This window comes from Haemaphysalis longicornis, unplaced genomic scaffold, assembly GCF_048455015.1.
Source record: "Haemaphysalis longicornis isolate Haplotype H1 unplaced genomic scaffold, Haemaphysalis longicornis Haplotype H1 scaffold_6, whole genome shotgun sequence".
NCBI lineage: Eukaryota > Metazoa > Arthropoda > Arachnida > Ixodida > Ixodidae > Haemaphysalis > Haemaphysalis longicornis.
Window position 1 is genome coordinate 35,137,863 of NW_027526407.1, and position 16,042 is coordinate 35,153,904.

Below are 16,042 nucleotides of genomic sequence, written 5' to 3' on the forward strand. Positions count from 1 at the left end.
AATGACGGCCGTGATCATTGGCTGTATGACGTGGTAAGGGTAGCCGAACGCTACGCCTGATAAAGGCGCAGCGTGCTGAAGCCGCTGATTCACTCGTTCGCCAAGCTCGAAGTGAATCAGCGCTGGAATGAATAAAACAGCTAGTTTTCTTCATTTTTCTCAAATTCTATTATGTGACCCACCAGCTTGCTAGGAGGAGTGTGGACGAAGGAAGCTCTAATTTTTCCGTCGCGTCCCACGTTAACATCTGTGATGCGCGCCAGTCTCCAGGTTTAGCGAGCCTTGAGATGATATTCGAATAACAAGATGTATCCTGCCCTGACAGCTGCTATGGACTTGATTAGGCAAGACGATAGCTCCAGCAGGTACTCGATTGCCTACCTTCGCCAGAATATTTCCAAGAGATCTTGTCTTTTTCACATGCTACGAAGATGCGGATGTTAGAAACGACAGACTTGTGATGATGTCGGGCAAGGAAGCGAGGTCTGTTGTAAAGTGGCCTGGAGTTAGCGGCTCGGGCTTGTTGCCACGCCACTTGTGCCCATAACACGTCACTGTAGCTAGCGCGAAATTTGAATGTTTCTGAATACTTTTTGCGTTTTTTAAGAAATGTCTTTTGTTTATGGAATAGAGCTGAGTCACTCAAGCCTAGTTCGTTGAAGTAAAAAAAAAGTTCTATTTTGTTTACGGTCCCCTAAATATTCTCACATGGTCCAAATTTTCTAACTTTATAATTTTTAAAATGCAACGGTTTAACGAATGTAAGCAAAACCTGGTCGTTGAGGCGTGCCGTTGGGCAGGGCTGTGAATTAATTCGTGCACAAAAAATCTGGACACGGGCGTTTACGTGGTTTGCTTTCATCTGAGAGGAGCTACACCACCGGTTGTCAAAATTTGTGTTCCGCTGTTAAATTAAGGATGTGCCTCATCAAGGCCGCGAAGTTGTCTACAGAAATGTTTCTGCGGGAAGACAAAAAACAAAATGTCCATTACGCAGATTTTAATAACTCCACGCTGAGTTTAGTCACGAATAAATTCTACTTTTTTAGCTGCCCTTAGCCATCGAATAAGCACGAAACCAAGAGGTGGATTTTCTACAGACGTTCCTCTTTTGCCGTACGTCTGACCTAACGAGACTTGTCATTCGTGCGAAGGGAGGAAGCGCCGCGGTTGTTATCTTTTACGCGCAGAGCGGAGAAGTTGTTACTGGGCAAATCTCGTCTTCGCAGCCGTCACGAGTTTGTTCCAAACCACTCCGGTATGTTACCGCAATACAGCTAACAAGTTCATATTTCGGGCTTTGTAGCTAAAAAAGTTTTAAAGTAAATGCAATATTTTTTTTGGGTGTGTGATAAAGTGAAACCTTGGCTTGTTTTGTGAAAGTATGAAAAAAAATAAGATGGCCTTTTTTATATTGGCTTTTCATTAGACCGAATAGCTCGGCTAACCTCCAATGCGGTGCTTTTTTTTTCAATCTGTACTACTGTTTATTCCTAACCACAAGGAATATAATAGTAGAAATTTAAACTTCCGAGCTTGTTTAGATGCGGGAAAAAAAGGACCCGACATTTCCGAAAGCTGAAAATGTGTCTTGCTTTATTCTCATAGGAAACAGTTCCTCCTGCAAAAAAAGTACACTCATTTAAAGGCATTCAAAGAATCGAAAAAAGAAAATCTATGGTGACAGGTGCAATATCTTGTGTACTACAGAGGTGAAGGTTTCTAATTCCGCGGGATTTTTCCTGTGACCCGAACCGGCTTTGGCGGTTTATTTTAAAGGAAAGTTTACAATGCCGGATAGTCTGTCCCGAGCTACTTAAATGAGAAAATTTTGGTCTGTTTGTATGTCTGTCCTTTGATTCATCCGCTAGCCAAAAGTCAAAATAGTTCAAGAAGAGACGTTTATATAAGAAAAGCGCTTTAAAACTACCAAATCTGGAGGAGGTGTTCATACTTGTCAACTTTATTAAGGGAAAATAAGACATAAGGTGTATTTGAGGCATAGTGCATAAGTGATATTCGCCGTGAGGTTTTAATTAGAAATATATGTCGGCTTGCTTTTTGCCATAGCAAATGAAAATACGCCTCGAAAAACTAAATGTTTTGAGATCATAATACAAAAAGCGCTCTCGTGCGACTCTCGTGCCGAAAAAGCGCTCTCGTTACTGAATTCCAAAAGGTCCAACGGTAACAAAAGATTGTAGTGTATGGGGCGCCGGAAGTGATACTGGCTAAAATTGAATATACTTGATCAAATCTTACCGTGTTTTTGGTAGGTGGTAGAGAAACGGGAAAGGAGGACCGTGAGAGGTGAGCGGGAAAGAGAAGACAGGCATTTACGTGGAATGTGTGGCACACGATTGTCGTTTTCAGCGACATTTGTAGCGAATGCAGCAGATACACGGCAGTTTTTTGCTTGCACAAAATAACTTCAGATATATGTTACCCTGCGAACAAAAATTGTAATTCTTTTATTTTAAATTACGACAGACCCACCTTTCCCATCTCTCGGGAAAACTACTTCCTTTATAGTCGCTATGACCACATAAAAGCCCCGTGAGAAAGTGGCTAGTGAATCTTCATTTCTGCATCAGGTTTTCTTAATCTGTGGCTCGATTGTATAATGTGGCCTTTGGAACTGCAGCACTGTTTCGGGGAAAGAGCACTATCTCAAATTTTTTTTGTACGGCCGCTATATTCTACTAAACATTTTTTTATCGGTTGATAGTTTCATCGATAGAAGCGCATCGCGATTCCATTCTGTCCGTGATTTATTCCAACTTTAACTGAACCGGAACGACATGAATCCAGTCAAACCCGAACAGTAATCGAACCGGTATTTTTTTTTTCTGTTCGACATTCTGGTAAGGTAACATAGACAACACGACAAATCATTCCCTGCCCGGCATGTTTCAGCTCTGCAGGAAATTGTGTTGTTCAGCGACACCATTTGTTCAGCGTTCCAGTATATTGTGAACGTATTTTGGGACGTTACAATTGCTAGAAATAAGGTTTACGTATACTTCGCAGGTATACGTCGACTCTACGACGCAAATTTCTTATGACATTAAAAATTCTCCCACTTGCGGGCTCAAAGGACTGCCTCGAAAAGTAAACAAATTCACCGACAATTCAGATAAGGACAGCTAGATCACTAATACCACTTACCGCTGAGCCTAAAATTGCTTTAGCTCCAGTGGCGCGCTTTCTTGTGAAAACAGGAACTGGCCACGTTTGAACATACTTTACCCCCAGCTCGCGCAACCTCCTCGTACGGACGTCCTGACCCGCAAAATCGCAAAGCAAACATATTTTTGTGTTTCCAAAAATTCAACCAATAAATGAATGTTACAGTGCCAAGTTTGTTTTCGCTGAGATCTGATTGAACGCCATTACGTGTCACTTGGAAAATGTAATACCGGATGTATACAGGCAGCATGTTATACGGTTTCTACTTTTCTTTTAAATCAGCTCGCTCACTTCTTTAAAAACCCGCTGCGGTGGCTCAGTGGCTAAGACGCTGCGCTGCTGAGCATGAGGTCGTGGGTTCGATGTCCGGCCGCGGGGGCCGCTTTTCTGATGGAGGCGAAAAGCAAAAACGCCCGTGTGTACGAGATTTCGGCGCTCGATAAAGATCCCCAGGTGGTCAAAATTAATCCGTAGCCCTCCACTACAGCGCGCCTCATCGCCTGCGTTGCGTGGGTGCGTTAAACCCTACAATCAATCAAATCGGTTCTTCAAAAATACTTCCCTAGTGATCTTCTTTTAAAATAGGTTTTATTTAACGTAAAAGGTACGCGTCGTTGAACCTGCAGTTTTCCTGGCCTCGCAAGTGTAAGATCCAATTTGTTAGAAAAATGCCAATGATTGGGGCTGTACGAGTGCGTATTGTGAGGAGGAGGAAGATTAACATTTATTGAACTGTAAGAGTTCCGTTGTGGGAGGCCTCCTTAGTCCGGAAGCTTTGGTCTTTGGCTGCCCGGCGGGCCCTGTCCACCAGTCGTTGCTGGTCTTGGGGGTGGGAGCTGCTCAGCTGGTCCTCCCACTGCTCCAGTGTTTGGATTGGTAGGGGGGCAATGATGGTGATGGTCGGCACTCCCAGACCATATGGTAGAGAGTGTTGGGTGTGGGGCAGTGTTGACAAGTCGGAGTGTATGTATATTGTGAGCAAATATTGTTTATTGAGCAGAGTGCGGAAAAGTATCCTGTGTGCCTAGAGAATGCACGGCTAATAATTTAAATGCGCGAAAACGAGTTTATTTGTTTTGGAAAATCATCTGGATCCCGTTCTTCGGGTTTTCTCAGTGGCTTCTCTGTTGGTTACTCCGTCTGGGTGAGGCAGTGTTTCCCTGATAGGACACGTACCTGCCCACTGCACAGTACTGGAGAATCACTGGCGGGGGTTAATGCCGTCGTAAACGACTTTCTTAGCTCTAATGTTCTGAGCATGGTGAACTATTTTGTGCACCACTATTAGAAACAAAGAGAACTTATTTTTTACTTTGACGTTTTATAGGGTCTGCTCTTGGTGCGCTCAGTGGGCTCGGTGGCCTTGGAGGTCTTGGTGGCCTCGGAGGGCTCGGTGGACTCGGAGGGCTTGGTGGACGGATCGGTGGAGGGCTCGGCGGAGGCCTTTTGAGTGGCCTCGGAAGCGGGCTCGGTGCAGGGTTGGGCGGCGGGCTTCTGGGTGGCCTTGGCCGTCGCGGACTCAGTAGACGTGAGTATCTGGAATACTTACAACCGGCATAGTTAGTATTAAAAGGATCTATTGCCTATTTTTTTATATTCCTTGGAATAAAACCAGAAACTTCTCATCAGTTCTGAACGATTTAGTCACTAAGTTTCAGCTTTAGTTTCACTGTATCTTGCGGTTACCGCCATTTGATTTTCACAATTTCAAATTAATATATTCAAGTTATTAAAAACACACCTGACCTTGTCTGAGCTTTGATTCACGATGAAGAACAATATTTGTAATAAAATTTCCGATTAGTAGACAACTACGATGTCATGCCTATCATGCATCGTGATATTTCTCTCTGATTCGTTGGCCATCTTCATTGCTTCGGACTTTTTATACCTATGGTATAATATATGTTTGCACCCACTTGTCTCAACGCATAAGATATTAGACACGATTGGGAACCATTTCTTAGCTATCAGCACTAAAGGTATTTCCCGGAAATGCACGTTATTCTCTTCGTTTAGTGGAATTTTTCGTTCGAATTATTAAAATTTTGTAATGAAGTTTAATAATACGTTGTTGTGATTTCAGTGTTACGCTTAGAGAGCAGCGTAAAAAAGCCACAGAATGCGAAGATTAGGTATTATATATGGTGACTACGGTGCTACATGACGATTCGATGGGTGCAGTACACTGACTTGTAACAAACACCTACATGCTTTGATAAATACGTCTTTTACCAAATTTGGGGTTGGTACACTTTACTGATTCAGCAACCTCAGTTTTTTGGAAGGGACAAGGGAGCATTGCAAGCGCTCTTGTTAAATTTGTCTGCTCAGAACGAATCCCCGGTTCATCTCGCTAGAATAATTGTTCGAGATATGACGTTGCTCTGACTGCCATAGATAAATTCGCACAGACTTGTCACAAAAGCATACGACACTAGTTAAAGACGGGTTTTATGTCGAAAGTATTGAAAATAAAATTATTTGCATGAAAAGCGTGTTCTTATGTTGATAAGTGGTATATGCATCACATTGACGAATGAACGTCGGGATTCCAAATAATAACATAACTTTGATGCATTGCTAGCACTATGCTTAGAGGATAGTCTAAATATAGTACAAAACGCAAATCTCACTTTTTCAGTGTGGTGACCACATGCTCACATTGCGATTCGATGTGAGGAACACCGGGACTTCTGAAAAAGTTCATGTATACGGATGAAAAGCTCTTTACACGGGGGCATTACTCCGAGAAATCTGAACGTGACACGAGCCGTTTCCATGACTGTTCTGACTTAATCTGCTTATAAAGTGCTGTAGCGGTTTCAAACAATGGGAGATAAAGCAGAGGATGAGGTGTATTACACGTAATCTTTAAAACAAGCACGGGCATGGACTTCCGCTATTGTCTCTTCGGCGGAGTGATAAACTAAATGGTTTATGCCAGTTCGTATCTGGTACCTAAGTATAACATCTTCCATAGTATAAAATTTTCGGGTTGCGCAGTTTTTTTGATCCACAACCTTCATTTTTTTGGGTATCTCAAGAGGTCGTAGTGAACTATGCTGTTAAATTCATCTGCTCTTATAACACCCCTGGTTCATATCTTGCACACTAAAAATTGTGCGAGATTTCACGTAGCTAACACTACCAGATTCTACTCCAACATAAACGCCCACAGTCACCAAGGAGGCAATAGCATAAAAACACGCCTCAGAGAGGTAATATGAGATATCTTTTTAAATAATTCAAATTTGAAAAATACCTCAGCACGAAACCGCCCAAAAACACAACCGCCCCAAAACACAACCACCCAAAAACACAACTTACCTTTTTCCGCTTTGTCAGTGGCTATTCGGCGTGCTCAAAGCAAGTTTAGCCAGAACACAAGAAAGAACAAATATTTTCAAGCGTCTTAAAGTAACGCTCAGTCGCGCCGCATATTCGGCGTTCACATGTGATTTTGTCTCGGCTACATGTACTCCACTGTACAAACCTGTACAAACTGTAGTTGTTGGGTAATCTTCGTAAATGGTCAATATGCTTATCTGCTTGTGCGCACGATGATTTTTCCTTTGTTCACAAAATCATCAATTGTGAGGCATTTAAACAAAACATAGGCCGTGCAAATGTCTAGCGCCTCTCATGGGCAGCTGTTCCGTTTTGTGCCCGTTGTGCAGACCTAAAAATTTCCGTTAACGTCTGCTCCAGGAATTGGTAAGTGGTTGTTGAATGACTCAACACAGAACACAAAAATGAATTTGCAAAAACTTCACAAATGCAAAGCGGGATAGAATGACCTCCAGACTTGGAAGAATTCATGTAAGAGAACCCACGCGTTCCCAACACAACCAGTTGGGAATTCGAAGTCCAAATAGTGAATTAGTGCGCAGCATCAAATTGGGCAAACATGCAAGCAACCGTTTGCGATTTGGCCATCGCGTGCGACTTTATTTTGATAATGCCAGACATGCGTCTATCTTGTTTGCGTCCTACACACAGCCAAGTACCGAAATCATAATTGAAGCCTTTACAAGTACATACAAGTAGTCTTGTAAGGTTCAAGCCTCAACTGGGCCACTGGGGTAGGCTCCTAACGGCGTAGTTAGGTTTTCGAGCACATAGACCGCAATTGGTGAATAAAAAGAGTGCCGTTCAGGAAACCTAAGAACTGCGTTTAGATCGCAAAGCCTCAGAAGTGTAATATTATGGGGCGGCATATAATGGCACGACTTGAAACAGCAAAACAGGGGCCTGTAAGTGCGATCATAATAGAAAAAGATAGAAGATTGACGAATGTTTAAACCACACTTCAACGTACAACAGCCATTTTGCCTGAGGTATACAAGGCAGCAGATATTTGTGGTTGAGTTTAATTCAAGGGAATTGCGTGCATCTTTTTTGGGGGGTGTAACACACATTGCCGAACACGCACAAAAAAAAACGAAGCCTTTACAATCTTAACCCGAGAGCTAGTTTGTGAACCCCTATGGGCAAATTGCCTAAAGCCAAGACTCTACCCTGTAGTAAGATATATAGGCAACGTAGCCTACTGGCAGCTAAGCTAAGATTTACACGATGCAGTAAGAATTTCGCGAACTAGAGCCCCACCAAAATATGTGAATTGTTATTTTGCAGCCGTGCAAATAGTCCATGCAGGTCTTAAACCGCCCTAGGAATATATCACGGTGTGCCAGATTATGGCATAACGTGACAATATCTAGAGAAGCAGCAGTAAATTGCCGATACGAAAATAGACGCCGAGCGCATTCATTGGTTTTTCGATGCAGTGAAAGCAAGCAAAAAAGACAAACTTTTTAGAGCTACCAGTGTTGTTTTAAATATTTTTAGTGACGATTTTACAACTACAGTTTCAATAAGTGGGAAAAGCGCAAATTCTTGTGGCATGTATGCTTGATCAGTTGTCCTCGACACATGTCCCAGAACTCCGAATACTCAGCTACCTCGAAGTAATTATGTTTTAATAACTAGTGCTTGTTTCTAACAACTCAATTTCTCAGCGCTTCTCTATGGTCTTATCTTTTGCATTTCAGGAGAACGCAGACGCCTGCTCGCTCTTGGCCTGGGAACTGGCTTGGGAGGCTTGGCGCTTGGCGGAGTGCTAGGAAGCCTGGGCCGTCACGGTGGCATCGGCAGCGGCCTTGGAGGAGGTCTCGGCGGCGGCCTTGGAGGACGTCTCGGCGGCCTTGGCGGCTGGGGCAATAGTGGATTAGGAGGATATGGTAGGTTGTTATCGCCAATTTAGGCGAGATTAGAATGATTAGAGGGATTGGCAGGAGGAGCACTCGCTAAGCAGTGCCTGAACGATTATATTCAGCAACCCATATGGAGAATGTCCATTGTGCTGTACAGCAGCAACGCATAGAATATACTTAGAACATATAGTGGAAGAGCATAGAAATAGGACGTCGTTGTTCTTTTGATATGTACGATAAATGCATAACATATCTCCTATACCTTTAAACAAGCCTGAAACACTAATTTACGATGTTCACCTACTACCATTTACAAAATCATAAATATATACAACACAGATATGTACAAAATCAGCAGATTGAACATTGATCTAGATAGCGGAGCATTACCGAAACTCCGGACAAAGTTACAGCGGTTCGATGAAAATTCCCTATCAAAACTATGTATCGTGACAGACTCAGACAAGGCTTAAATGGGCACCTAACTTTCTGCGTTCTGACTGCCCAACAGCGTTATTACTAATAGCCCTGCATCACGCAAAATAAATTCTTTACTGCTGTTACCTACCCTTGTTAAAAGAAACTTATTTGTGATTAATAAATATCAGCTAGCGTATGCGCCAGAACAAGCGAGTGCTTTCATGCTAAATTTAGAGACCCGCAAATGCTATTAAGAAACATTTTTATGCATGTGCATGTGCTAACTAAACAGATCGAAATTCGGCGCCCCTGGGACGGAGATGACACAAAAAACGGCGGACGGATGGCATTAAAAAAAAGCCCTGCGCCTCAAAGAATAAAGCCCAGGGAATGAATGCCCAATTTGATTCCAAAATTTTTGAGGGAAGCTCCACTAATCAGAGAAAGGTGATTAGGTTAAAAAGAATTCGGTGGTGAATATATTTCGGAGTGCGATTCGAATGGGGGACTCTGGATTGTGTGATAAACGCGACTTGTTAGCGCTATTAAGCAATAAATGATTTATTAAGTAAGAAAAGCGGCCCCTTACTACTCCTTCCGTGGTGCGAAATCAAAATGGCGCTCGCTGAAGCTTTCCCCACCTCGAGACGTTAAACAGCGCGGCCTAAAAGTAGGCAATAGCAAAAAATGGTTGACCGTGCTGGTACATCACCGGTAAAGATAGCCGAAAAACAATCAGCGGTATTTGCAATCATTGTGAACTCTCCCATTACACGGCGACATGGAGCGAGAAGCGGGGCAAAGTTCCTATACCCTAATTAAAGAAGAAAAACATCCACAGGCTGCACAGAGTTCATGACACCCTTGATATTTGCAGATTGGGAAACCATAGATAGATATTTCATGTAAGATTCGGAGAGTTAGTTTCTGTGTCTGTCACAGCAAGTCGCTATTAAAGGAAACACCGAGACTTCTGTGGCCGATGCAATTGTAAAAAAAATCCATCAGGGAAAGTAACTCTGTCCACGCTTTGCAATACGGAGACAGCATACCCCAAATGTACGCCTCCAGCACTACAGCCTTGTTGGCTTACCAGCATGGTCATCTCAATACAGCAGATACACAAACTGGCGGTACACCCGACGTCGAAGCGCTATGTGGAAATAGGACTAGAATCACTCCGACATTGCAATGACACCAGGCAGACTGTCGGCTTCCCCTTACGCTCAACGGAGCCACGACGGGCTCGCGGTCACTTTTTCTTTAATTTAGGCTCTTGGAATACTTTTCTTGTAAAGCCATATTGTTGCGCCGGCACATGAAATTTCAGGGCCATCCTTGCTCATCATGCAGATTTTTCCTTCTAATAGGAGATGTAGTGCACCCGTTATATAGCAGGTCGACTTCAGAGACGCTGATTATAGCTAGAGCATTTCAAAGTACTAGTTACTGGTTAACTATAATTTTTCTAATAAGGCTTAAACCGTGGTTAAATATTTCTGGGGGGCTAATAACGCTGCCGCTCCCGCTATGTTCGAAAGGCGGCCTGAAATTTTCAGATTGTGTAGTTTATTAAAAGTGTAACGTATCTCCGCAGTGTGTGATTGCGCGCATCCGTGTAATGCACTTATAGTCTCAATTCTGCTCTGTACCGCTGTCTGTAAATATTCTTCCCCGTTTTTTTTTTTTTGCTATGAGCATTAGCTGAAGAACACATTAGTTGCCTCGGTGAATAAAGAGCCTTGCAGAGGGGAAAAGTTCATACGACTTCTAAACAACGTCTGGCAGATTACTCAGAGAACGGGTGACATTTTATATACTAGTCGCCCTAAATCTGGCGTGCTTTTAGTGTGCAGCACTTAAGCGACCACTCCTGTAGTTTCGTAGTGCCATCGTTTCTCGTAACTGCAATAATGAAGGGGTCAAAGAAGGCAGACGAAGTAGAGCGAGCAAGAAGGCGGAGGAGGAAAGCATAGGGAAAGTGTCATAGGGACGAAGGTAGGCGGAGACGGCGTTAGACATTCTCTTCGCCTGCGACACGCTCCGAGGTAATTGATAGGACGAAGAGGCCACCAAAAATCGAGCGAGCATCGCAGCGGCGAATGAAAGTATGGTCAAAGAGACATGGGTCCCCGCGGCGACGCGCCACGAGATAACGCGCAAGCGGCCAAAGTATATTGCGGGCCTTCGTGCGTTCGCTAATGCACTTCCTGAGACGCAGCATGTATGCGCCTTCACCCAGAAGACTGCCGTTTCCACTGCGCACAAATTTCGCGATAGCGAGTATTGCAATCGTCCGCCATTTTAAATGCAGAGCATTTCTCTAACTCAAGATGTCACGCGGCGTTGGCGTGCCTCGGCGTCCGCAACAGCCGTTCCTGGTGCACCCTCTCCCCCACTCCTCCTCGCCTGCTCTCCGCTGCTCCTCGCGTGTTCTCTGGGTGCTCGGATCGCGTTCAGCAACAGGTGGGGCGCGCATGCGTCGTAGTTTGGCGCGGGAGCAACAACAGTTGTGGCGTGATCGTGACGTAGTCGTGACGTGGTCGTGGCGCGGTCATGCCGTGATGGGGTGGTTCTCGGGGTTCGCTCTCGCTGTCAATTTCTTTCGAACCAGATAAAATCGGGTATGTGCGGGGCTTGGCGCGCACGTCGCGCGCCCTCCGAAAATGCTCTGCATTTGACCGTGCCCCTCGCGAGGGGGATGTCGTAAGCGTGCGTATGCGGTTGGGTTACGTTAATGCTCGAACTTCTGAATCACGTTGGGTTTCTTTATCCCGTAACCATCCCCCCCCCCCCTCCATCATCACAATGTTTTTTTTGTGAACATCCTGAATGTGGTGATTTTGTAATTCACTAGAAGTTTATAGATCACGTAAAGGAGGCTTCAAAAGACAGTGAACACATTTCATTATCAGAGCTTTGTTGGGGACACTTAGGCCAACTGTGATATCACTTTCCCACTTACTGATGATGTCAGCGCATTTTGATGTAATGCGGAAGCATTGATGATTGTGGCTTTGTGGGCACTTTTATAAGCAGAATCGTTCTATTGTGTGAGCGCCAGATGGGGCATGTCGGCCAAACTTTTCAAGGTTGTGTTTGCTAAGCTATAATGTGCAGTAGGCTGCAATAGCATTGCCAAATTTTTGATATGGAGTTGTGAGCGTCTTTTCAACAGATGACGGTACAAGGAACATTTTCTCGCTACAGCACCTCGACTAGGACTACAAGTTGACGCACACGACGCTCAAAATTCAAACTCCCACCCATTAGTTTTGCGAACGTAGCTAATCAAACATAGTACGTGATCTCGCAGACCCAGCGGTCAGAGACGAGCGAATCTTGCCTCGTCGTTCATGGTATCTTCGTACAAAGAGCAGCAATCTCAGTGGAGCTTCTTTCGAAACTGAAATAGAGCAAGCCAAATCTTTCAAATGAGTGAGAGAGAGAGAGAGAGAGAGATGAAACGTTTATTATTAGGAAAAAAGCAGGTGGCGCGATTGTCTTTAGGGGTGGTGCCCTCCTTCCAGGGCCCCAGACTCTTCTGCTCCTCTCCGGGCTCAAAGAATTAAGTCCTTCTGAATCCCGAAGTCGGAGCTGGCCAGAGCTGCCTCCCATAGCACGACCGTATTTGTGGGGTTGTTTCTTGAAGGCCAGATGATAGGGCAGGCCCATGTGGCGTGAAATAAGTTGGAAGGGTTTCCGCATTTATTGCATGCGTCTGTGTGTGTTTGAGGGAACATTTTGGATAGCCGGGATTTGTTAGGATAAGTGTTCGTCTGGATTTGCCTCAGCGTTTGAGCTTATGCGCCAGAGAGGTTCTTGTCCGTGTTGGGGAAAAGGGCTCGTTCACCTCTTTGGACAGTGAGGCGTTCGCCAAAGCCACTTGGGAGGGGCTGCAGAAGGCTAGGACTGTTAGCCGCGCGGTTTGTAAGATCGCGCGCAGCCTGGTCGGCCCTCTCGTTTCCCTCCAGCTCCTCGTGTCCCGTCGAATCAATTCAAATGAGTGCTTCCTGACTTTTAGCTGAGATGTAGAGAAACCGGATATTGTATTACGGGTGTCTCAAATACCAACCCCTAAATTGTGGTGCATACCAATATGGAAAAGCAGTTACTACTTTGTTCTTAGGCAACATAGGCAAATATGCATGCTTGGGGTGTCTGTGTATGGATAAAAGAAAAGAAGTAGGGGGGTAACGGCCCCAGCTGGCTACCGGAGCTTTGATAGGACAATTGTTCCGCTGCAGCTACTGGTGCCAGAAATTATTACATCTGCCCGCGTGTTGCTAGCAGTAGACATGAAAGTGGCACATTCGAGGACGATTTGCCATACTGAGCCGACGGTGTGAAGGCCCTGTTTATCACCTTAGTCAATTCCACAATCATGAGGACGAAGAGTTGAGTAAATGTAATCGTTTTTTTTTTCTTTTCAGGCTAGAACCTAAAGCCCCTGGCTGCCCGTTCACATCAAACGTTGTGAAACAGTTTTAAACAGAGGCTTCTGAAAGCAAGCACCTAGCGTTGTGCTTTCAAGCTATATCGATGCTTGTATGCTGTGTCAGTATGAGGTGGAAAAGTAGATTTTACAATTGCGCCTGTACAAATATTGCATATCTTATATACAGCGCATTTATGACCACAAGTCTTGAAATTAAACAAATCAAATTACTAAGCCTTTCTTCCTGAATTTCATAAGGATGATATGCAATACAGCGCAATCTTACACGAGCGTCTAGGGAAGCCGCGTTTCAACAAGCGTGCCATTGTGTTCAACAGAGAAATGTCACATTTTTACTTGGCATGATTCGCGAACAACATCCAAGGTTTTCCGTGGCTACAAAAACAGTAAATATTTGGAAAGGGTGTTGGCAGTTTCATCCAGTTTGACGAAGAGAGGGAGGAATGTTCCTGCTGTATTGCTGCTGATTATTTCTGGGCGGCTGCGCCATGGGGTTTTGCCTTAGAACAAAATTCTGGCCTCCACGTATTGTGCGCGAGAAGCCCGGAAAACGACCCACATGAGGGCGCCCGGTGAACGCACGAGAAAGAGCGCTGGCCTTCTTGTATGACTCATTAGGTATCGGCTGGAAAAGCTAGTTGCGGAGGAGGGGAGAGAGGGCTGGCGGGCGTAAAATACGGTGTCCCCAGTTCGCGCGCGTATCGAGTTATCGACTTCTTCTCCGTGGCTATTGAGCCGAACGTTTCTCGTTACGTCGCGAAACCTCTTGACGCCCCCGTCACCGCTCACCGTTCTGAAAATGCAGAAAATACACAAGCAGAATAATGCTGTAGTTAAAATACCACATTTAAACCTTAAAATGTAAAATTTAAACCAATGTATGACATGATGAAAGCTTCACTCGGCATCAATGCCCATGTATGAGTAAGATCCGCCAATTTCTTTATTATTTTAAAGTCATAGGTAACAAAAACTTTCTCCTAGGAAAATTTTAAAAGATTTATGTAACGTTAACAGAAACAGATGCATCCCACTTCGGTGCAGAGACCACTAGGACACATCTTGCCAGACGGCAATCAAGGGGAGGAACGATTCTAGCTGATATGGCCATATGGCGGCTCCCATGACGGCGGCCGATTGTAGCTGCAAAATTATATTAATAACTAGTATTCCTAGAAATTGGGAAGCTAAAACTTCTGGCGAATAACCTATGTGGTGGTGGGCCTGCCGTTGATGCTTTTTCACTTTCACATATATACAGAAAACAAAACACCATTTACCACACCGACCACATTATTATGTAATGCTCGGTTCTATGGCGTCCTGCCGGCCGGCCCTGTTAGCGTGATTGTCGGCGGGATCGGGTGTGTCACGTTTGACGCCACTCCATCCCTACCTCTCAGCGTTCCCGCTGCTCTTGCGTACCGCCATCGCCTCTCTCTGCGTCTCTAATGCAGCGCCGATGACCCGCTTCCTCCAACCTCTCATTTGATCGACCGGGGTCGTGCATAGCCGTTTCTCCCTACCATGGTTAGAGCACGTGGACGCGATCTGTTAGCGAAATTTTCCAGGCTGCAGAGCTCCACTTGGAAACCAATAATGAGATGCATACATGAGACAGAGGTAAATAGCTTCGCTGCAAGATGATAATTTCCGTTACTTTGCTCAAGGACACGTTACCTGCGATGTGCTCAGATATTTGCTTCCCTGACATGCCCTGAAGAGTGCAGTCACTACTGATCCGATGCCCCGTGGACCGGATCAGCCATACTTACTAACAGACAATTACAAAGCTGTACCTAACCAGATTGCAACGCAGACATTAGGAAAATTTACCCTCAGAATGACACATAAGTTTCAACTTGAGATTCTTAAAGCTGACATTGTAACTAAAAGCTACGTTTGCTCACGCGGTAGTGTTCATAAGTGCACTGTTGGAAGCGAAAAAATGTGATGGGCGTGGATTGGAATTGGACCTAACTGGAATAATTTAAAGACCAACTAAATACTGTTTAGCACACCAAATTTAGAGACTGAATGAAAAGGAAGTGTTTTATACAAGTCTTTGAAGTAGTTTGTGAGGCATTTTAAATACTGTATTGCCTTGACGTCTACAAAGAGGTTGGTTAACGAGCTTGATTCTACTTGTGAATGATTATGACTTGAAGTTGATGCTCAGTTTTCGCCTTGTATTCGACATGCAGGAAGTGGTTACGGCGGATACGGAGGATACAATGGGTACGGTGGATACAGCGGAGGTGGCGGATATCGAGGATGCAGGAGCTGCGCCTACCGCCGCCGATATTGCAGCACTGGCAGGTGCCGCCGAAACTAGTATGAGCATCTCACTCACAAACAAACAGCTTCATGTACGTAATAAAATGCTGTCTTGACCAATAATTTGTGTTGGGCTAGTGAATTTATGCGTGAAACATTGAATAGACGTGTGAGACTGTACGCAGAAAACGCAAGGACATATCAGGGAGGTTGAACAGTGGACAAAGGGGCGGCTTCTGTGTTTTGTGCGCATTCTGGGTATGCTCGCTGAAAATGTGGGGCGGCCCTGTATCCTCCCTTTTTTGCTTATATAAAGCCCTTTTTGTCGGCCTCTTGCGTTACAGCCTCCGTTGTAAGCTATCGCCTACAAACCAGAAGGTAATAGACTCAGTGCTGGAAAAAGCTATGCGCACCTGCCTGGGTCTGCCTAAATGCACATCGACAGTTGGAACTCTGTGCAAAGCTCGGAGCTTTTCCGCCA

At 44.7% G+C, this 16,042-nt stretch overlaps 1 protein-coding gene across 1 annotated transcript in view; it reads left to right on the top strand.

Annotated features, from left to right (window-relative positions):
* The window catches only part of LOC144142968 (uncharacterized), a 45,949-nt gene extending 30,272 nt beyond the window's left edge, over window positions 1-15,677 (top strand). Inside the window, exons 9-11 of the mRNA XM_077674796.1 lie at window positions 4,517-4,717; window positions 8,244-8,432; window positions 15,489-15,677. Of these exons, the coding sequence (XP_077530922.1) occupies window positions 4,517-4,717; window positions 8,244-8,432; window positions 15,489-15,619 (521 nt within the window). The 3' untranslated portion in view covers window positions 15,620-15,677. The remainder of the gene's footprint in view (window positions 1-4,516; window positions 4,718-8,243; window positions 8,433-15,488) is intronic.
* Window positions 15,678-16,042: the final 365 nt, after the last annotated feature.